General features: G+C 34.2%; 1 protein-coding gene and 1 long non-coding RNA gene across 2 annotated transcripts in view; both read right to left on the bottom strand.

Annotated features, from left to right (window-relative positions):
- APX3 (ascorbate peroxidase 3) overlaps nucleotides 1-23,901 on the bottom strand; it is a 119,771-nt gene extending 95,870 nt beyond the window's left edge. Inside the window, exons 1-2 of the mRNA XM_089829087.1 lie at nucleotides 23,674-23,901; nucleotides 366-490 (exon numbers count right to left, since the gene is read on the bottom strand). Coding sequence (XP_089685213.1) covers nucleotides 366-490; nucleotides 23,674-23,783 — 235 coding nt within the window. The 5' untranslated portion in view covers nucleotides 23,784-23,901. The remainder of the gene's footprint in view (nucleotides 1-365; nucleotides 491-23,673) is intronic.
- LOC149555054 (uncharacterized) lies at nucleotides 2,336-5,399 on the bottom strand. The gene is made up of 2 exons (XR_016364450.1): nucleotides 2,742-5,399; nucleotides 2,336-2,629 (listed from the first exon to the last, which is right to left on the bottom strand). It is a non-coding gene; the product is annotated as an uncharacterized LOC149555054 (long non-coding RNA).
- Nucleotides 23,902-24,392: the final 491 nt, after the last annotated feature.

Here is a 24,392-nt window from a genome sequence, read left to right as displayed (position 1 = left end):
ATAACAGACAAATCCCTAACTGAGAAGCTGTCTTAGCTTCCAATAGATGGGATTTACGAGCAGTGATGATATTCTCAAAACCGAGAATGTTCATTAAAACAAGATCCTCAAAATCAGAATCAGACTCAGCAGCAGTGGTCAAACTAAACAACACACAGCAAATAACTCTCAATGGAAAAACTTACATATAAATTTGACCCCTTTTAGCAAATGTGATTCACCTCAAACACAAATACCAGGAATACCAGAAAAAAGAGTTGTCTTCTGTATATCAGAACCTGCCCTAATGTTACAAAGTAAAATTGAGCATAGAAATCTCCAAGGTTGTTGCAAAAAAAAAATTATAAAACAGATGTAAAACCTACCACACATGTCGAGGGCAATTTTCAAGCCACTGTTTGCACCATGTGTGTATTCCTCCTCATTCCGAATTGAGCCATTTGCCCCACCTGTCTTTGTTTTGGCATCATAAGTGCCTGCATCATGCCAGCTAAGGAAACAAAACAAACTTTTGTTATTCCCGTGCATATTTTTCCTAAAGAAGCATTATCACAATTTAATCAAAATATTTATATGCATCACCATACCGTTCAGTGTTCTCTTGTATTGGAACTTCAAAAGTCATAATCTAATTAGTCCAAAACATAGCATAATGGAAGTTAAGTGCAGTTATGTTGATGCATCTAATGTTACTGCCAAACGTATTAGTAAACATCGTACGTTCTTTCAGTAATGGGTAGCTGGATCTCAAAAGATGTTATATACAGCAATTAACCTATGAGGGATCCTCCAAATTCTCCTACTTGCCTCTTTTCTTTGTTTTTTGTGATAAGAAAAAGTAGAATAAAAAGATATTTGGAAAATGCAGGATCAAAATTTTGCATAGACTGGATCCTCAAAAAATTTATCACAGATAGATAGGTGTATGATCTATCTGTGTCTGTGTATGTGCACATGTAAACCCACGTGTGTGTGATGCGCATATATACACACACATACATGATATATTTTATGTAGGATATATATAATGTTCATGGTTAGAAACTTTCTTGTTTAGAAAAATCCAATCTAGCATTCAAAGCTTCACTGAGCATCTGCTGATGGTTTCAAATGACATTTTCAACTTCTAATTTTGAACATGGCTGGGAATGGAACAGAGCAATAGAAAAATACTTGTACCCATATACATGCCATGTATAATGAAATATCAACATACACTGGGCTTGTTTAGGCTGTAATTCTTCTTTCTGTGACAACTTTGCTCAGGTTCACTATCGCAGAACCCTGTGGCTCCTCCTTATTATGAATTTTGTTTGGGCTTGCATTGTCACTGTATCATTTAAAGAACCCGCAGTCTTGAGGTGGGTGTGATTGTTTGCTAAAGAGCTTAGCGACTGTGGTAGCATTAATGTAAACTGTGTATCTCTTTTTTGAAATCAATATGCTTCCAGTAACTTTGGTTGCCCTTATTTAACAAAATACATATATACATATGTATTATGTAAGTATGAATGTATGTATGTTTGTATGTGTATGATACATATTAATTTTCTAAATTTATTTTAATAAATTATACATATTAAGCCGAAATGGATAATGAACCTCTCTGCAAGCACATATGCAGTATTGCAAGATAACATTATTTGTACATGAGGAATCGAATCCTCATTTCATATGCCTATAATCATACTTCAACTTATCTTGCCAACTTATTGCCAAGGGCAAAAGAAAAAGATATCAGTAAATATCGAAGATTAGTTGGAAACTTCTCGAGAAAATATTGGGAACTTGAGAAATTGCTTAAATTTAATTGGAAATGCATTTTTTTTGCAATATTCAATAAGGAGATTAATCTAATGAGTCGGTAAATGAGTAAACAAACTAAATAAGCTGATCCAAGTATATATAAATACAAATAGGATACAAAATTGCATCCTCATGTGAAATGTTGATGGCTTGTAGCCATAGTCTAATAGTTTGAACTGTAAAGCAAACAAAAAAATAGCAAATTGTTTTTGTAAAACTATAAGCAAATACAAGTGTCAAGTACAATATCAAAATAGGCTGCATCTTCCTTTTCCCCTTCCCAACGGCTCTAGTAAAAACTACTAAAGTGGGAGGGAGTCTAGCCCTACAAGTTTGTTGTGATTGTGGCGGTGGTTGTGACTAGACCTCCATCCTAGATGTACATGGTGTTGACATTGGCAATGCCTCATCATATGTATCCTCCTCACTCTCAATGCCCTCATACTCCTCATCAATGTCATCCAATCCCACTGCAAATCCACCCTCCTCCATAGCCTGCCTTTACAAATCATAGATGTCATTCTCTGTGAACAATGGAGGTTGCTTCTGTGATGTACAATCACAGTAGGGATCTATGTCACGCAAATCACGTAGACCAGCTGCTGCGAACTCTACCTTTCTTATGCACAACTTAAGTTTATAATGCACATAAACAAGGTTATTGAGGTGTTTTTGTGCTAACTTGTTCCTCTTCTTTGAGTGAATGACCTCCAATAAGCTCCAATTACACTCAAAACTGGATGAGCTACATGGCTGACGTAAGTGCGAATGGCAATTTTTTGCAGATTTGGAACATTTACAGCCCTGTTTCGCCACCAAGAATCTGCAAGATAAATAGTAAAGAGTTAGAAGGCAAGGTGAAAACACATTTTAGTAACTTAGTTTTTATCTACCTATCATGCATGGAAAAGACACCAAAAATCCAAATATTGTACCTTGGGTTTGAGTGTTTCTTCCTCTTCCTGCCAATTTTGAGGAGAATAGCTTTCCTGTTGCATTCCAATACACTTCTATCTCAGCCATAATGAGGTCTCTCACCTCAACCTTGTGTAACATCCTTTGCATGCAATTAATGAAGCCCTACAAGACCTCTCCATTGGGATCCCCATGGGATAGAGGGAAGCGAAAACAAGGGTTGAGGAAGCACCCCGCTGCACGAATGGGTTGGTGGAGCTGATTGTTCCACCTCCTATCAATAATTTCCCATACGGGGTCAAATTTTAGGCTGTCCCCTTGTAGTTTTTTTTCTCAGCCTCGGTAAAAAGTTAGAAGGCAAGGTGAAAAAATATTTTAGTTTTTATCTACATATCATGCATGCAAAAAAGACCAAAAATTCAAATACTATACCAAGAATTTGAGTGTTTCTTCTTCTTCTTGCCAATTTTGGGGAGAACAGCTTTCCCATTGCATTCCAATACACTTCTATCTTAGACAGAATGAGGTCTCTCAACTCAACCTTGAGTACCATCCTTTGCATGCAATTAATAAATCCCTACATGACCTCTCCATTGAGATCCCCATGGGATGGACAGAAGCAAAAACAAGGGTTGAGGAAGTGCCCCGCCGCATGAATGGGTTGGTGGAGCTGATTGTTCCACCTCCTCTTAATAATTTCCCATACAGAGTCAAATTTTAGGTTGTCACCTTGTAGTAATTTTTTTCAGCCTCTTTGGCCATATCCATGGCCTCATAAAGATACCCCATTGGGGTTTTCTCCCCATCTATCAAGCCAAGAACTTTAACCAAGGGCTTTATCGGCTACAATTGAAAAGTAGAAAAAGTTTATCCTTAGTCACAGACTAGAGTTATAAATTAATAATGAAAGACTTGATTATTGAATACAACAAAATTAAATATTCAACTTTTGAAATTTCCAAGTTACCTTCACGATTTTTGTAGCACCATCAAAAAAGTGGTTGTCAAAGACAATGTATGCAACACTCTATCTATCAGGCTTCTTTGAATAGCCTGATGCTAGCCATTGTTGACTCACAAACAATTGCTTCAAAGGAATCAAAGAACTAATAACACTTCGCAACGTTAAGAAAATCATTGTAAACCTTGTGGCAATGTATCTAATCAACTCCTTCCCATGAGTGAATTCTCTCATCAAGCGGAGAACCCAAGGGTGATTGTACATATAATTTGTTACTTTTCTTGCATCCTCTACAACCGGTCTCACCCAATCCAATTTTCCTATGTCCTCCAAAAGAAGGTCAAGGACATGCGATACACAAGGAGACCAAAAAAGTGTGGTATACTTATCTTGGAGGATCCTACCTACGGCCATGTATGCCACTGCATTTTGTTATTATTTGCATCACATTAGCAACCCCTACCTCAATCACAACTTGCTCTAACATTAGAGTCACTTTCAATTGTCTTGATCTTGTCTGAGGCATCCAAGGATTTCAAAAAGACCACTTGGTCCTTGCAAGAAACCAAAAAATTTATGATGGTATGGTTTATTCCATCCATCCATCCATCTGAAAATATAGTGCAGCCAACTTGTTTCCATTGTAATCTTTGGTCTTTTACCACATCTTTGGCCCCAAAAATTGCATCTTTGAAAAGCCTACAAGCACAAAATAAAATAAACATTAAGTACACAATTTTGATTGAAAAAAACTTATACTAGACAAAAATAAGTAACTTATAAAACATTTAAAAACTAAAAACAAGTGAACTAACCTCCCATTCAAGCCTCTAGGAGTAGGCACATTATAGCCCTTTCCCGCCACAATAATTCCTACCACAAAATTCAGCCAATTGGGACTAGCTGCAACATTCAACAAGATGTTAAAAAACCAGAAATCAGCACATTGGATGTAAACTTGTCGACGCATTATAGCCCTTTCTTGCCACAGTAATTCCTATCACAAAATTCAGCCAATTGAGACCAGCTGCAACATTGAACGAAATGCCAAAAAACCAGAGATTGGCACACTAGATGTAAACTTGCCAATGCACATCATTGTTCCACCCAGTACCCTTCAGTGATGGTTGTGCTCCAAGAGTGTTTCTATGCACAAAAAAACCATCTATAGAATATTTGTATAGTGGTGGTCTACTAGAAACAACGGAAGTCTAAGCCATTGGGATGGTAGATTTGCGGAGCCGTAGGCCACGCTAAGAGCCCACTATGCCCTCTTCTTCTTCATCAAAGTTGGTTGGGGTACCTAGTCACAACCTAGATTATGTCATTATGAAATGATCATTGTTTTAGCAAAATCTAGATTCTAAATCAATGATGTGTTAGAAAGTGAAGTCCACCAATACAACTAAGAAAGGGGGGGTGAATCAGTTATGTGCCAATTATAGCTTAAATTAATCTTCTTTAATCCAATTCCAAGAACCAATATATGCAACAGCCATAAGATGAGAAACATGCACACCAACATGTCATATTACATTTACACATCCCAAAAGAATATAATCAAAAGGTCAGTTGGCAATGAATATATCACACGTTATCCTTTAGCGGCCTTCACCAAGTAAGCTCTAGAATCTTCTAACTCAAACACATCATCACAAACATGTCTTCAACCTTAATCCAAGCTCGCTCAACTAAATTCCATCTTGCTTAACAGATACAAATGACTTTCTAGTTAACTATTTCCTACGAACTGCATTGTGACCATTCTTCACATATTCAATTGTAACTCACACAACCCTTATGACTTTCTGTGAACACAAATATAACATCTAGACATATCCACGCACATGAATATAAGCCCACTAAACTTAATTCTCCATACACTGACCTCACTGAATGAATCCGCCTTTATAATTCTAACTGTCATAACCATAATGCATATATGCGAACATCAATAACAAACCAAGTCATGAATGCAACACATAAGCAATCAATCTAAGTGCCAACCACTCAATCATCTTCCCAAACATGTTGACAATCTCCCCTTCAACATTCACACTAACATGATTTAATGTCCCCTCTTCAGGATTTAAAAATGAACGCTAGAACCTGCAACAAATCATTAGTACACTATAGAAAATATATATTAAAACATGTTAGAAATATTTAACAAAGTATTAGTGTAGATACTACCCTTTCTAACCCCTCCTAATGCCTCGAAAGAAACTCTTCTCAAACCACCTAACCCTCCAGTGAGAATTACTTCTCAATTAGGCAATCATCATATGAAGAGCATCTTCTTAGGGCCTCTTGGGATCTCTGATTAAGCACTTTATACACTACTTGGTAGAGATCCCAACTCTAACCAAGTCTCTCATCTCCGACATATGCATATGATTGACCACTCCAATATATATTGTCTCTAAGAGATCCTCTACAAATCTCCCTCTTGGATCCCCTTTGGAGATCCCAACATTCATTTATGAATGTCCTCTAAACTCTGATCTCTCTCTAAAAGAACTCGATATCCATAAATGGATACGTCTACCAAAATTATCTTGGTCTCTATACTAATAATAAACCACATTATACTAAGTGGTGTTATCTCTGAAATAATTATCCTTCTCTTAATTATAAGGATTCATTTAATTATAATATTGATTGTGCATACTTCTTCTCTACAATTATACTATGGTTGTAGGTTTTATCTCTTAATTATTATTTCATTATCTTATGATGATATTCCCTTCTTACCGGTATTTTATTATTATCTTTGTAAAAGGTAATACTTGCTTCAAATATTGTATATCCCTTTTATCCATTGATGTAAGTTTGTCTTCTCTTATCTAGCTGATATGCGCATTCTCTTTGTGCTTGTTTCTGGTCCTTACTAGTATTGCTATTGTCTCCCTCAATTGTTTCTAAATTCTATTACTCCCATCCACGGTGAATGATACAATATGATTCTATTTATTTTCATTGCTCCCTTGTTATTATCTTTCTTCCCATCGATATGCAATCTGGTTCCTATTCTTTTATATATCTCCTGCTTAATATGTTATCCTCCCCTAATTGTGTATTCTATGATCATAAGCATATCCGTTGAAGACTTCATTATAAGCTTTTATCTCCTTAATATGAGTTGCGATAATCTCCGATCCCTTCTATCTCTCTGCCAACTTCCCATTTTTCTAATTGTTTATTTTTTGTTCCTCGATACCAAAGTGATTTCTGTGCAACTATTTTTTGTACTAATTTATCCCTGCTAGCATTGATACTATCTTATATGCGAATTTAGTGCTTTTGAATCTCTGACTCTGGTTGCTATTGTATATGATTTTCGTTGATCTCTTATTGATATTTTCCCTACTAAATGATTCCATGCCCCTCATGCCACGTTTCACATGGTATAACATGGTATAAAATATGGTGGTGGTTATTAAAGTTTTGGGTGCTTGACCAAAGTAGCCGCTTTGGTCACATGATTAATGCCCAGACGGATCACACATAATCAAATTTATTAATGTTTATTTTTCCATGCTTATATATATTTACTTATAACATTTCATTATATTTTCTCATGTTAATACATATATATTTACTTAGATCATTTAAAAATCATTTTATCCTTATTTGTGAATTAATACTTATGTAAATTAGACAAATATTTAAAGAAATAGATTTGTTTATGGCTCATTCATTTAATTAATAATTGCCTATTAATTTATAGTTATTTATTTAATGATCATCAATTTAACTACTATATTTAATTAATTATTTATTTATTAAATATATTATAAACTGCTTAATAATTGTAGATCAAAATTTTATGTTTAATCAACTTATCTAATAACTGTTCCATTATTAAATCAATTACTTAATTATATCAAATAGGGATGCCAATTTTCATAATCAATTTTGCTATTAAAGAGGGATATTACACATGATGGTGATTGTAAAATAATAAATGATTATTAAAATGGAGATTAGGTGTCTCAATATACCTTGAGATTCAGGAATGGCTACTCTCATGGTCAATTTTGTCCTTTCCCTTTGCAACCTTTTATCTTCTTAGACAGAGAGAAAGGCAATCATCTCTCTCTTTATTTCATTTGTGGTGAATTGACAAACCCTTGTATCATGCCTTATTATCCCTCCAAGGTGGTATTTCAAAAGAGATATGCCTCCACTAACAACTTTTTCACATTTTATGCATATCACAGCATTATAGTCGAGTCCTTCAAAGGCATATGCCCATTCCTTGTCTCTAGCCCCTTTAGGGCGCATTCGTACATATCCAGATGGACGTGCATCTACTGGGCCATTGACAAATCCAGTTGTAGAGGCATCCCTATTTGTCATTTTGATGAAGAATCAACCTACACATGTCACATACAAAATGAGAGCACAAACTGAGAAATTCAATAAAGAAATTTAGAAACATATAAGCTAGTTTAAAACTTTAGATAAGTTCAAACATAGCTGAAACTTGAAAGCAAAAAACGTGTTAGGCTATAAAAATTTTGAGAAAACTATGAAAATTTTGGAAAATTTGCTAAAAATTTGTGTTAGATCTTATTCATTACCTTATAAAAGGAGTTAAAGTTGATTGGAAACGGTATGAGAGTCTGTATAAACTTGGACACACTTAATAAAAGAAAAATGGATTTAAAACAAACGAGAATCTTGAAAATTTACTTGTGAATCCATATTTGCTTGAAAAATCTCTTCAAATCTGCTCCATATCCACAACAAACCAATCTAGAAGGCTGCAAATGATGGTCTTTCTCCTTAACATTTCTACCCTCTCCAAAATCACTCTGCCAAAGAAAAAACACAAATATGATTGCTTGTAATATAGTCCCAATCGACTTTATTGGCGCAGGCAATATCTTTTCTATTTCCACAAGACGATCATAAGTTATCGTCAATATTTAGGAAACTTTTTGGCGATGAGTTTTAAAATATCTGACATTTTCTAGGCGATATCTTGATATTATTTCTCACAGAGCCAAACTTCTCGCAATAACTTATCGTCGAGAAGAGACGGCGATAAGTTGATCTATGCCCAAAATTATCTGCAAGATTTGTAAAACATACATGAACAAGACTATATGTCTGTGTCAATACCAGAGGTTTCTCTTCCCTCCATTCTTTTCCTCTGGTTCCCTCATTGAACGACAATGTAAAATTAATTATTAATAAAATAAAAAGGCCAAAGCCATTCACCGATCAAAAAAATATAAATAAATAAATTATACGTATTAATTTATATCTTATTATTCATAATATATATAAAAATAAATTATATACATTACATATTATAATGTATTATTAATTATATTGAAATTTATTATTATTTACATATCATGTGGAGTGTCATCGCTTCCACCATCCCGAATTTAAGGTACATGGCAACCCCATCCCTAAAGGCTAAAACCCATTCCTCTATCCTTTAGATCAGGTGTATTTATAAAAAATAGTCTAAATATTGATAATGTAAATTAAATTTTGAAGTCCATTATAACAATAAAAGAACTTCTAGAAAACTGTATTGCAAACTTTTTTAAATCAACATTTCAGATGACACTATGTAATCCACCATCGAGATAAAAGCAAAAGATATAATGAGTAACAAGACTAGTCTCGTGTAAAAAGCTAAGAGGTGTCAGGAAGAACATGGAAATCAAGAGGCTGAAAAACAGGGCTGGAAAATAATTAACAGTTTACACATGATAAATAAGGGAGAATGAGTTTGAGAAGTAAGAGAGTTTAATTGTAAACATACTAAATCTTAATGGGATATTATTCTAGTGGATCAGCTGAAGCATCAAAAAAAGGCAGGTCAAAACTCAAGATCAATTAGAAATATATCATAAAAAAAGGAATTTACAAAATGTATCCAAGTAAATCAATTAGTGTCTTAGAAAGTGTAATCGTAAAGATCTTCAGCATTCAATATAGAAACAAGATATCAAATATTACAACCAGAATAAACTTCATAAACAATGACAAAAGTTCAAAATTTCAATTGACAACAGGACTAATGAAAATAAATCCAAGGAGCAGAAAAATAAAAGAAAACACGGAAAAACAAACTCAGAAATTTACCCTAAGAAACCCCTTTCCAGAAAATAACCAACCAGGAATTCAGCACCACTCACTATATTAAATTGAATCAGAGATTATAAATATAATGAGAATTCTGCACCTTAAATTTCTACATCTAGATTTTGGAGAATTTCCAACAACCTTCAAGCAAAATCTCTCCACAAAATCTTGTTCCTGTTATTTTTTATTGCTCAGTTGTTTCTTTTCCACATGAAAACGCATTTGTAAAACTAAGGACAGAAACATCCAGTGTTAAGAAAATACAATTGCTATAGATACACTTTTAGTCAGGGACAGCTTTCTTATATTAGAGTACTACATTTAGCTTGACTAAAATTTGGATACAAGTGTCTATTCAGCTAATTTGGTAGTTTGAAGTTTGTTTTATTTCTATTTTTTTTAGTCCTGGGTGAACAAGTCATTCATGTACTTTAACAAACTTAAGTGATAGAAGACGGAATGAAGCTTCAGCTTTTAATTAGTAATTTAGTTCAATTTTTGTCTAGCCAAGTCAGCAATTCTATTCAATGACCATGTGCAACCACTTTGCAGTTATGCTTACTTTCTAGGTGCAAAAATATGTGCTTAAAATGGTCTAGATTTGAAAATGATATCATAGCATAGTAACTAGGGTCTTCTAGATCCATAGATGAAATATGTTTCTGCCTGTAAAAGGAAGTTGCCAAAAGAGTTCAGTGCCCAGGTTCAGTAACTTAAGTATTCTGGATCTGTAGAAAGTTGCAAGGAGTGATTCCTTGATCACTTCAGTGATAGGACTGCTGCTAAGTTACCAGTTTGGATCCGGGGACATGTGTGGGTATGAGAACTTGGTACATGGGTACATGAAAAAACAATTTAGGGGTTTGGATACATATGGGTACATGTGTCTGTGTCTGTGTGTGAATCTGTGCACACGCACATTATATCTACAAAAAAATAAAATTAAAATATAGAATTCTAACACTAAATCATTTCATAGTATGATACTTGATCATTGATAGTGGAAAAATATTTGAATAAGCCATATCAATGATACCATATATGTCTGTGTTCACAATTCCAATGGAAATCATTACAATTACTAAATAACAAAATGTAATTCACTAAATATAATTCAAAGTTCATCAATCATCAAAGCGGTCATCAAAAAAAAGTCTATTGGATTTTGATGGGCTTAAAAGAACAAGATCAACATCATCATTTGAATCCAAAGTGGCTCCACTTGCGCTAGATGCACCAGGTGGTATGTCATCATCATCATCCACATCAACCATAGTGGCTCTAGAAAGATGATGAATGCTTGCGTTCAAGTCAGCATACTCAAGTGCTACATCTCAAAGCTTCACTGCCCCCTCTTTGTATTTGGCATCCTTACATGACACAAGACGCAAATTTGAATGAATAAACACCAAGTCTTCAGCTCTTTTTGCAACCAACCTGTTAAGCTTCACCAAGTGGATAAAGGAGTATATACTCCAATTCCATTTAACAATAGATCATCTTGTTATGCTAAATCGTTGTTGCTATATTTGTATTAAACGAAGAAGATGCAAACTTCTTATATAGATTTACAAAACAATGTTTCTAAAAGAAACAATTGTGAACTAAAGACAGAAATAGACACTACTTAATAAAATAAAGACTTAACTAAGATGACCATTAAAGAAACATTATAATATTCTAATACCCTCCCTTAATGGTCATTCTCTAAATGATGTCTTTTGGTCACAAATTCTTCAAAACATTTTGCCACTGCTGAGCCCCTTGCTGAATTTGCAAAATGTAAATGACCAAGAAGCCAAAATCCGCCCAAAAACAAATAGAGAAGGGTGTCCCCTTCTTCAAAATCCTTTGCAACAAAAGACAAGAGAATGCCACTAACTTTGCCACTAAGATGAGTTTGCCACTAACCCTCCCGGAATCAGCAAAACATCTGAATTGAAATAATCACAAAATATCCAACCTAATGTTGGATGACAAAGTCGCTCTTCCCTGGAGATAAAGACAAACATTGAGAAGAGCTAGCCACCATTTTGAGGAAAAATCAAAAAACCCTCCAAACTTTGCAAATGAACATGATGCTCCAAACGATCTGCAAAAAGCCATAATTTTTTAGGAGAAAAATCGACGAAAACCCAACACAATATTTGAGGTGAAAATTGACCAAAGCCCAACATGATTTCTAACGTGAAAAATCAATCAAAACTGAACAAGAATCTAAGACACGTATAAGAGAATACAAAGCTTCATTTTTTGGGGAAAACGATAAAACCCACTAGATAAATTTTGAGAAAAAAAATTATAAACCCACAAGGAATCCCACACAACTTTGCAAATTACAGAATCAGTAATTTTTTAAGGGAGAAATTTATGAAAACCCAACAAATAATTTTTAAGGGAAAAATTTATGAAAACCCATCCGAAAAGTTTTAAGGGAAAAATCTATGGAAACCCATCATATTTTTTTAGGGCAGCAAAACACTTGACTTTGCATGGTAAACCAGCACATGCAAGTACATGCAACCCTAAAAAATCAGAGTGTTTTGCTACAACCAAGAAATCAAGGGATCAAAACCCTTAACTAGGCTTGCAATTTCCCATAAAAACCCTCAAAGACGAACCACAAAAGTTTCATAAAATACCTTTTAGGACTTTTATTTCTAAAAATCGAAAAACAAATTTTTGGAAAAATTCTAGATCAAAAGAGGCTCAAATTTTTCTCAAAAAATCTGCCAAATCTTATGAAATCCCATCAACCTATGGTGATACTATGTTATGGTAAATCGATGCTGTTGTAGTTGTATTAAATAGAGATCATAAATGATATACATACTATATATATAAGTATACACAAGAATGTTTCTATAACAAACAAAGAGAGAAATTGAAACATTCTGAAGAGAGAGAAAGTTTCCATATTAAACAGAGAGAATATGGAAACATAGAAGAGTGACCATAAGAAATAGAAGTAAATCTATGGAAGAAAGAAAAACAAAAAATAGAGAGATTTAACTCTAAAACCCTCCCTTAATGGTCAATAGTGTTTGATTTTTCCGATTTTTCTCCTAAAAAATCTGTCAAATTTTATGAAATCCCATCAACCTGCTCTAATACCATATTATGGCAAATCGATGTTGTTGTAGTGGCATTAAATAGAGATCATAAATGATCTATATATACAAGTAGTATACACAAGAATGTTACTAAGATGAACAAATAGAGAAATAGAACCATTCTAAAGAGAGAAAAAGAAATTTTCCATATTGAACAGAGAGAGAATATGGAAACATAGAAGAAGAGTGACCATAAGAAATAGAATATAGAAGAGAGAAACAAAAAAATAGAGGTTTAACTCTAATAGATCTTGCAACTTAAAGAGAAACCCAACAATATATAAATTAAAAAATACAAGATAAATTCAAGAATGTTCAATGTTAAATTCTACAATGCATGCAGGTAAGAAAAAAGTACTTACCTATCGGAGGATCTTGATTGCAATAAGTTGGAGGTTCATATAATCTTGAACAGACATACCACCATGTAGTAGCATCCATTTTGGATTGGTCCTTGACAACACAAGGGATCTCATTTTTTCTTGAGACAAACAATTCAAGTTCTTGCCTAACAATTGACTCCACCTATGGATCTTTGAAGAGTCTACTAAATGCCCACTTGCACCCAATAATAACTTCAAAATCTCTATATAGTGGTACTCTCTTAGGGATAGAAATTACAGAAGTGCTATAGTACCTTAGAGACAGGGCACATGCAAGGAGGTGCAATGGTGCAGTCATCTTGTTCCAACAATGAAGAACAATTGCTTCCACCCTTTTGTAAAAGATGTCTTTAGTATCGTTCTCTCTCCTTTGTATTACCTGGGATATCAAATGATGTAAGTTATGTTGATTTAGATATCTCTACATAAACAAGGATAGAGGAATGTATAATAACTTACCATTTGTATATTCTCCAACATTATGTTCATGTTATCATATTCATCCCCCAAGCATGGTGCATCTGTATCAGCAAACCAAAGCATAGACATGATAAGTTTGGTGAATTCCAATACATAATTTGCACAAACAAACCAATCATTATCCAAGATCAAAGCCTTGACCTTTTGCACCTCTTTGAATTTGATTGCTTCCTTATACCCCATTGTTCACTAATATCCATTTGACTTAATGCCTATTTCACCTTCACAAATCATCTCAAAACAATTGAGTGAGATGCAAATCGGATCTCAACCTAAGAATATGTTGATAGTAAATTAATAACACATTTATAATAGGTGAATAGAGGTAAAATTATTCAATTATGTAAAAGGTACCAAAATCACTTAATACAATGTTTCTAGATTCAAGCATGTCAAATTTCATTATTTAATTTATCTAGTTTTATGTAAACAAATTATTCAATTATCCCTGCCCCTAGACCCAGACCAGTATCATTGATCGAAATCAACAATCTAGAATAATTTGTGTTCCTTACTTTTCCTTACAACTTTTTTATTGTCCTTTTTCTATCTTGAAATCATAAAACAATCAAATCACATTCTTCAATAAATCTTTTCAAATCTTTACCTCGAACTGCGTAAATAAAGTTTCTTGCTCGGTATGATCTATATACATCAGATTTTGTGCCATATCAAACTTATATGTAGCCTCTATTCCACTCGGTAAATACTCTATTTTGTATGTTGTCATCTGGTAGTGTCTATGGTCAGTTATCTCTGTCTGGCTCGGTTCTATTTTGTATGTTATCACCCGGTAGCATCTATGGTCGATTATCTTTGTCTAGCTCAGTGAGTATAGAATAGGTCGATGAGTAGAGAATAGCTTGGTGAGTACTGAGCTCGGTAATAACTCCACACTTATCATTCTCTTCCTTCATTACTCAGGCAGTGTAGTGACTCGGTTACTATGTTCACCGATTAACATATTCACTTCATCTTTACTATCTTTTTGACACTAATTGGCAACATAATAGATGGAGTAAAATTCTCCACCTTTGACATCAGTGGCCAAAACATTATGCACAGAAATATATACAACACCCCCTATACATATACTTCCTCAGTATGACCTGTTTTTCAAAATTCTTTTGGCTGCAAGATCTGTCATATGATCAGCAATTGATAGGCTCATGGCAGCTATGAGATCCTTGACAATTTTCATATGATTTTGCATAACCTCAAGATGAGGTAATAATAACACTTGTATTTCATTGATCTCGGCTCTCAAATTAATCTCTTCTTGTAATAATTCTCATTGAAATCCTGTTAGAAATCTCACTCAGGAATACTGTACTGATGATGTGCTTGGATCTGCATTTAATTCATCTACACTAGCCTTCATATCATCACTTACCTTTTGCAAGTTATTCTTAACATCAATTGTAAGCAGGGGTCGTCATGCAATTTCTGAAACAATATTAAAACATTCTTCACAATGCTCTCCAACTCGATAATGTGAGTAGACAATGCCACTTGCTGTATGGCAATTTCACTCGAAACTTTCTTTAAAACTCTTGGTTCAGATTTCTTTTATGCTCTCTCCATAAGCTTTGATTGGCTGTCGATATCTGGATCATTGAGCTTATCAACAATTTGTACAAGTTGATCTAAATAGGTGCTTTTTCATTCAATACAACATTGGGCACAACATCCAGCAATGTCTTTCACATCATGCAGTACTTGCTTTTGCTTATGCTCATTTCTTAACCTTGCTTGCTCGGCTTTCCTTGCACATAGCTCAGTGTAGATATTCATTCTTTCTTCATCCAAAGTATTTGGATCCCATGCTGGTATAACAATTACTTCATCTAAAGTAACAGAATTAGACCCGATTACTTGTGTCCTTTTTCTTCATCTTCTTTTCTTTTGTTTCAACAACACTAGTACTCAGTGATACAATTTGTGGCGCAAGAACTTGGATTTCCAGAATTTTCTGTTCGGGCTGAGCTTCTTTCTTGGATTCATCTTCTTTATTTTGTGGATCAACAGTAGAAACTACCATTGGTTGTACAAAAGGCACTAGAACCATGCTCGGTAGAGTACAGTTGACTTCATCTTTCTTGGTTATTAAACTGACTTGAATGATTAAAATAGTTGGCAGCCGAATTTGATGTAGTTCTCTGGGATTTTGAAGTAGATCATCATGTTAAATCCAATCACTGCTGTACCACAATTCATTGGATTGTATTGTTGGTTGTGTACAATATTTGGATCAAGTGATTCAAAGTTAATTGGTTTTTATATTGCCAGCCTGAATGCCATTTACACTCTCCAATGTAGTGCTGTTTAAGGGCAGATTATATTCATTTTAGTTTATTTCAAAGGCCTTAGTACACGGTTTAGCATTATTAGTTTAGCTATTTATAAATTAAAATTACAAAAACATTTTAATATTATTTTCAGCTGTTCTCTACAGTTATTGTTTAACACTCAACTAATTCAGATAATTAGAATCCATGAGTATACCAAGATATTTTAAGGAATTTATTCCTTCTGGTTCTGCATACATTACAGTTGTAATCTTAAAGGGCAGGGACGGATAAATCAATCAAACTCAAATAGGCATAAACCAAATCTGCAATGTCCCCTTCCCTATGTCACAAGGTTCGAGTTTGAGTTCGCCACCAATATAATTCAGATGAAGTTTGGCAAGAGAAAAAGTTCAGGGAAAAACTTGCTATAAATTTGACTAATATAAATGAACATTTTAAAATTTATTTTAAATGATCAATTAAAAAATATATATATATAATTAAATTATAAAATATATAAATATTATAATATAATAGGTTAAAAAACATATTTAAATAGAATTAATATAGCAATAAAAATATTTTAAATTTTACATATAGTATTTCACATTATGATAAAAAATCTAATTTAGATGTTTTTATTAATAAATTTTAATATATTTACTGAAAATACAAAACATAAAAAATATAAAGGTGTAAGAATTATTGAAAACAAAGTTAATGTAAGTTTTATTTTAAATGGTAAAATATTAAAATAACAATAAATGCGATTGAGAGTATCATTTATCCGTGAATAGTAAGAATAGTTGTTATACTTTAGGATGGTTTATTTTGATGGCTAACATGTTGAGTAGCTCAACCTAAGAGGAAGGACTAATCACTATGGAAGATTTGCTTTAAAGAATTGTTCGTTCCTAAAGCAAACAGAGATCAACTCTTTATATGTAATATAGTTGCGATGTAATTTCCAAAAGGGGTTCGGCCCCTCATATATTGTAATACATTTGATTCACTGGGGTATGCCCCTTTTAAAATGTAATAATATAGGACTTTTGTCCCGGGCTAGACTGGAGGTTTTCTTCTCCGTTCTTTCCTACCAGTGCCCATTTGAACGGAGTTCAGCTATTGTAATCCTTTTTAAGTTTAATAAAATTAATCAAGGCCTCGGCCGTTCATCGATTAAAAAGAAAAAAACAATAAATGCGATTGCAAATTTTATTTGAACAAGGAAAAAGATAAACTAAACCAAAACATTTAATATTAAATGCAAGCAGCCGTCAGTTTGTAACGCAAAATTCCCTGCATCATTGGATAGAAGAAATTCATCCACGCACTGCTACAGGATACAACCATCCAGCACTCATCCTGTTTGATCTATGAAAAAGAGAACCTGCCTGCGCTGATCTATGAAAAACAAAACCTGTTATGATTTCTTCTGATTAATAGTATTTTGTTGCTTAACATTCGAAAACCCTAGAAAATGTGCGCCGCTTGACCTACAAAAACCCCAAAAAAACTAAAGGATACACATTGGAGATTACTGGGAGTTATCACTTCAATCTTCTGCAGTGAATATTGCAAATCTGATCTATAGCGACTACTATGAGAAGTTTGGGGAATTCGGCAAGTGTGTTCATAGTTGTATTTATTGTTGTTGTTGTTGCACAACAGACACAACCATGGCATTTTATTGACGTAGTGATGCAAGCTAGGGTTTGAAAACCCATTATATTTTCTGTTTATAGTTGCTGCAGACATTTATCTTGTCCTCAATTTTGTATTCGCAAAATTGAGGCAACCCTACGGAAAATTTCGTACATAAATTAGGGCATTTTCTTAATTGCTTTTTCTTGATCTTGTGTTTGGCTTTAGGTTTTCTTTTTATCTTAGATTAATGACATTTTCAATTCCACACGTGCTATATTAGGTCTCCAATGGAGTTGTCTAGCTAAAGTTATTAAGGAATTAAGTGTGCTGCAAGTGGGGTTTTTCGGCCTGATTGCGTTTCCTTATTAAAAATCCCTCAAAGGTGGGTTTTTTATTGATAATTGCATAAAATAAAATTGTCATTTACATGTAAAGTGGGTTTAATACAACATTTTAAATTTCATATCATTGTCATAAGTTTTAAATATAGTTTTTAATGATTTTCTAATGTAATGGTGGTTAAATATACTTTTTAATGGTTTTCTAATGTAATGGTGGGCTTTTCCAGTCCTTTTGCATATCTCTTCATTAAAACTATAGTTACATGTAAATTCACACATGAGAGACTTTTCCTGAAATAAATTGGGGTTTTTATTCAACATTGCATGTCATCACGTATGCAAGTCATCTTTTAAACCTCCACTCTATCAATATATTTTGGACCCAAGTCGTAAAGGTGGGGTTTTTAAATGCAAATACATGTGTTAAGTTGAGTATTTTAAATATATGTAAAATGCTTTAAAAAGCACATCATTTTTTTGGTGACCTTATAATAAACTTGCATATATTAACATATGTAGAATCAAAAACATATACAGATGGTCCCAAAAAGCATGTCTTAAGTCATTCGAGTCAATTGTTTAATCAGTCTACACATGTAAATGGTCTAAAAAGTCATGGCATTATAAACTTGAAACATAAAAGACTTCATGCTAGCAATTTTTAGATGAAATGCATGTGTGTTTGGTTCCAAAAAACCCAGCATTATTGACTTAAAGGCATGGTGGTGATTTTATATGCTATTGCATATATTTTTTATGTGTAAAACCTTAAAAAAAGGCCGTCGTTACTTCTTCTAATGCTGTGTTTGGCTTTGAAGGCTGGGAATAGCGACTTTATGAGCAAATGAATGTGTTTTGTCTCCCAAACAACATGTTTTTATTCCCTCTATTGCTGTGTTTTGGATCCAAAGGGCTGGACGGCAGTTTTCGAAGCATTTGCATACTACATTTAGCCAAAAACAGCCCGTCTAGGGCACGTTTATTATCAAAATTGGGTTGGAGATGAAAGATTTCAAGTTTTACGAATTGCATTTGGAGTTTGAAAGTCCGTCTAGGGCACATTTTTGGAAAACACAGGTTTTTTTGATGCAAATGCAAGCTTTTACACTTGCAACTTGAAGTTAGAAACTCACCTAGGGCACAAAAATGGGATTTTCAGCATGTTCTTTTCATTCAAGTCCACATTTCTTTCTCCTTGGATATCGTTTTTGTTTGTCATTGTATCTTGTTTAAGATCAAGCATTTGCAAATTTGATTTGGTCTTTCTTGTTGCTAATATCATGCATTTTTGTTCTCTATCTTGAATATTTATCAAAAATTATCTATTGACTCGAGAAATGCATTGATTTGAAGAAGATTTTTTCAAATCTTCTTGCCTATATAGCTTCAAACTTGGGATCTTTTCCTCATTTTGAAATCACTTGGATTTGGTTTAGATTTTCTCTAAGAGTTTAAAAGACTTTGTCATTTGCATTTTAAAGTTTTTCTTATGCAATTTTGGGGCTTTGTTTTCCAGGTGTTATGTATTTGTTTTTTTAAATTCAAGTCTTTCATTTCATTTTCAGATTTCCATGTTTTTTTGGTGTTGATAATGATCCTTCTTCCATCTAAAATTCTCCAAGTTGCATATGCAAGAAGCTCTTCATTCTTGTATATGAAGTTGGGATTAAAAGTTTCGTTCTAAACATTGAGTTACTTTCAAGAAACAAGTTATTTGTTTCACATGCAAGCGTAAGATAAAAGCCCACTTTTCAAGCGCATTACACTCATTCCATGCTTTTAATAAGGCTGCAAATGGACATAAAATCCTGTTTATGCGATTTAAGTGCTTGTTGGTTAACTTGTAATGGAGCATAAAAACCTCGCTTATGAGTAAATAACCTTCCCATTTGTATATATACACATATGCACCTCATTTCCTTGCTCAAAGCTTGCTATCCGCTCATGTGCAATGCCTCAAGAAACTCTTGTTTTTTAATTTTTCCCGCATTTGAAGAGCTGGTTTTGCCTAAAATTCTTCAACCTTGTTGCTCAAAGGCCCTCCACTTATATCCTATATACATACTCTTTCAGATATAGAAAGTTTGAGCTTAAGAGACCATGTTATGGCTTTTTCTAGAGACAAAAGAACAACAACATACAGAGAAAGGGATGAAAGATAGAATGATTGCAAAAATAGAATGCTTTCAAGACAGAGATAGAAAGGAACAAATGTGTTATTCAAGAAACAACCACCATTATACTGCAAAGCAGTCAAGGATGCAAGTTCTTGCTCCATCAAAATGCTTCCACCAAACCTAAGCACATCAATCATAAAGCATCCTTGTAGCAACATGAGGACCAATGAAGAAGATGTAAAATCAGTCATGTCTTGTCAGACACTTAGAATATTTTCATCATGTATTTGTAATTTGTATTTGAGTAATTACATGAAATGTAAAAACAAAAATAATCACATGTATCACGTGCAAAGTTGTTTCATGTAATCATGTTGCAATTCTTTTAAGCCTTGTACTATTGAATAAATCAAAGTTAGTTAGTTAGTTATAGAATAAGTCAAGGTAATGTTTTCCCCTTCTTTCTCCACCTTTCTCTCTACTCTTTTCCTATATAAAGGAGGGAGCTCATTGTAAATAATCATCTTTTGGCAAAGCAAGAGAATTCTGCAAATTTGTATATGCACTCTAAGACTTTCAGCTTAGATGACAATCTAAATTGCTTTCGATAAAAGAGGAAGGTTGTTTTGAGACTGCGTGTCAATCCAACTTGTCCTGTGATGACATTTTCTTGAATTGATTTTGAGTTTTACCGCTTTGTTCAAAAGGGATTTGAATTCAATTGTGAAGGCTTTAAGCTGCCTATCATATTCAAAGTCAATTTGAAATTTTGAAGACTTTGTGTTACTGGAGAAGAAATTGTTACAGATAGTAGTGACTGCAATTACTTAGAGTTGAAGACTTTGGGCTTAAGTTGTAAGTGGTTTTATTAAACTTGAGAGTATCCAGCAAGAGATTTTGTGCCTTACTAGTTATTCTACTTGAATCATCATTCGAGACAAGTGCTGGAGACTTTGGATTCTTGTATTTGATTCACAAAATATATTGCCTCACGAGTTGCTCTTACATCAACCACCAAGCCACCAGTATTATCATAGCAATAGGAGATTTTTGTAAAATTAAAAGTTTTAGTTACCTGTGAATCATTCCTAGAAAAAGAGCAATAGATTGAGAGAACTGCCCCTTTGTATAATTTCAGTTAAAATCTTGTTGAAGCCACCTACAGTAACAAGGGACTCTCCCATATTGCTAAGAGGAGAGAGAAATCTCACTACACATTGCCTAAAGTCACAATTTTGTAAGTTGACGTCAGGGACTTAAAAAAAATTTAGCCAACATTTATATTCAATTCCAGCAAATGGGTATGTTGACTTGGTGCCTATAATCTAATTTAATCATCTGATTATTCACATTTTACAATATTATTTCATTTTCAGATTTGTATGAGATTTGGGTGCTAAATTTGAAGGATTTCAGCATATCATTTCTGTTATTTCTTTGCAATATTAATCTGCTATTTTGTTCTATCTTCTCTCTTCAAACGTTCTTAAAGGCACATTCAAAAAATCTTACCAGAACAGGACTGCGTATTACAAAATCAATCAGACTCAAACAGGCATAAACTACATTTGCCTCTAGTGTGGTGCATGAAGCCCAACAATGAGTAGAAAACGCCATACACGAGATGGTTTTCACTCTCAAGTAGTGAAAGCGTATACATTTTGATCATGCAACCACAGATTCAATTGCCCAGAAGGAAAGTTAAGAAATGGGTCAAATACTATATCCAACTCACTGGGTGTGACCTGTCCTGATAGGCAACGCCTGGTGCAAGTCTTGGCTAGCTATAGTTGATGGAGGAGACATCCTTTGTAATGACAACTATGCCAAAAGATCTGCAATGAGGAGAATATGCCCAATTCTAATAAAGATAAAAATAAACCCTTTGATTTTAATAAGTTTTCATCATTCAATCAGGGGCAAATTCATCCAGCTACAATAGACATTCTAGGGGTGGTCTGTGTGGAAACAACCTAGTGTCCTTGTTCTTCTCAATGGTGACTAACTCCTTCCAAGACAAAGAAGTGGTGATGTAAATGATAAAGCCTTGTGTCAGAAAGGAATATAGTGGCAGCCTGGGAAAAGGTTTGGAGCTAATGGCCTGTCATCCTCCATCCTTGCTAGCAATTTTCTGGCAGCGAGCACCACAAACTGGCTTCCAGAGCCTCCTTCCATGAGCTGGAATTCAGATATGTTTCACTGTTTGTAGCAGTGAAAGAGCTGCAGGGCATTAAAGGAAAAGGAAAGCAGCGTGAGATGGATTTAGATCCTTTGATGGTCTCTTTCACATCAACTCTGCTCACTAGGACAGCAAGAAAGACATCAGAACTGTGAGATGCATCGAATACATTCATAAATTGCTGGTAAGGTTGGTAATTGTGCAGATAACCAGCGGCAGATAACCAGCGGCAAGAGGAGCACTGGAGGCAGGGAAGTGCCCGGGTGATGAATATTGATGAACACTAATCTGGTTCTGATTTCCGTCTTCTGTTCTTATTATAAATATAAAATACATTTCAAAATATCCAATAGAAATATGGATATTGATACAGCTTTAGTTATAGAGGTTTCTTTCCTTGATAAACAGAGATAATTCAGGATAGAATCTGGGCCCTTTTTGCATCCTGGATTCCTTACAGATGTTATTAAGAAAACTTAAGTTCAATTCTCAGCTCTGAACGTATCTTCTTTTTCATCTTTGAAGGGACCGTCGACCCTAAGTTGAATTAGTAAGACTGAATAAAACCTATGAAGTTGAAAAACTTGATGCGCTTGAATCCAGAAACATTGCAAGCATTAGTATGGACTATGGATACATCGTAGCTGTAAAATTTGGATAGAATAACGAAATTCAGAATGCAATTTAGCAAGTCTATACCAAATTGAAAAGAATAAATATCCTGTTGTGGCTCCTATGCAGAATGATAGGTGGTTAGGAAAGCATGCAAGACTGTAGTTAAAATAATAATAATTATATGCCCAGTTTTCAATACATGCCCAGTTTTCAATACAAGCAAGACATTCAGGCTCTACAATTTAATTACATTTTAAGTGCAAGGCACAGTAAACTTGAGAAAAGAGATACCCATGGTTGCGGCATTTAAGCTAGAGATTTTCATCAGGAAGAGAAATTACCAAATTATTTGAACAAAAACAAATCATGGGGATGACAAAATTGCAAATGCGCATAAATTCAGACTCCGTCATTCAACAAAATTCAGAATTACAGAATGAACAGGGTCCACGTACCAGTAACGCGGCCCACGAATTAAAATTACAATACAAACACTTCACACGAGAACAGCAATCAAGAAAACGAAAATGCGCCGGCTACAATTTCAATAAAATTTGTTTCAAAAAATGAATTAAATGGTGCTAAACAATACGAGCAATTCTTGCAATTCGCTGATAGCAATCGTTCAAATTTCCCTAAATCAAAAATTAAAGAAAGATAAGACGAATCAAAAGATTAAAAGAATTGAAATGAAGAACAGAGAGAAATGATTACGCGAGACGAAGCATGATAGGCGCACAATTCTTCTCGGCAATGAGAGCCCGAAGGTCTCTGCGAGCCTTATCGATGGATTTCAAATACGCCGCGTCCACCAAAGGAGCCATTGGTACTTCCTTTGCCTGAAGAAAATGTTGTTCCTTAGCGGGGCTCGAAACTGGGAACTCAGATACCCACAAATAGGGCTGTGGAATGGAAAAGAAAAGAAATTGCGCCCAATCGGATGGCGATAAACTTAACAAATGGAGGTATATAAGTCGCGGGAATCGTTTATTTTTTGGTTGCATTTTCTTCCTGATGGGGCACACTATTTTTAGCCGTTGATGTTTTTTTATTTTTGTGTACAATTTAGTCGATAATAGTGTCGTGTATTGCTATTTTTAGCGGTTCAAGTAGATGGACTCGTTTAGCAATGTGATAGAAGAGAGGTGTTGCTCCCGTGAGGGGTCGCTTTTCCCGGATGGATAAAGCCCTGTCCCCACTCACATCTAAATAAAGGTTTTCCATAGCATTACTCTAAGAATACTTATCCATAAAGAAAGATGAGGGGAAGTATGTTGAGGGAAATCTTTTGTTGAGGGCTAATTTTCTTAATTTACTTCTTGTCAGTCCCGGAACTTTCTTTTTCTTTTTTTTTCCTCGTCCTCACAACCTTTTTTTCTCCCTTGTCATGCATCATTTGTCTAACTAAATATTTTTTAATTCGTTTATCACAA

Source organism: Cupressus sempervirens, chromosome 5 (assembly GCF_028749045.1).
Source record: "Cupressus sempervirens isolate cs-2001-9-10 chromosome 5, ASM2874904v1, whole genome shotgun sequence".
NCBI lineage: Eukaryota > Viridiplantae > Streptophyta > Pinopsida > Cupressales > Cupressaceae > Cupressus > Cupressus sempervirens.
Note: the sequence above shows the minus strand (reverse complement) of the source record. Positions and strands in the feature narration are given on the sequence as shown.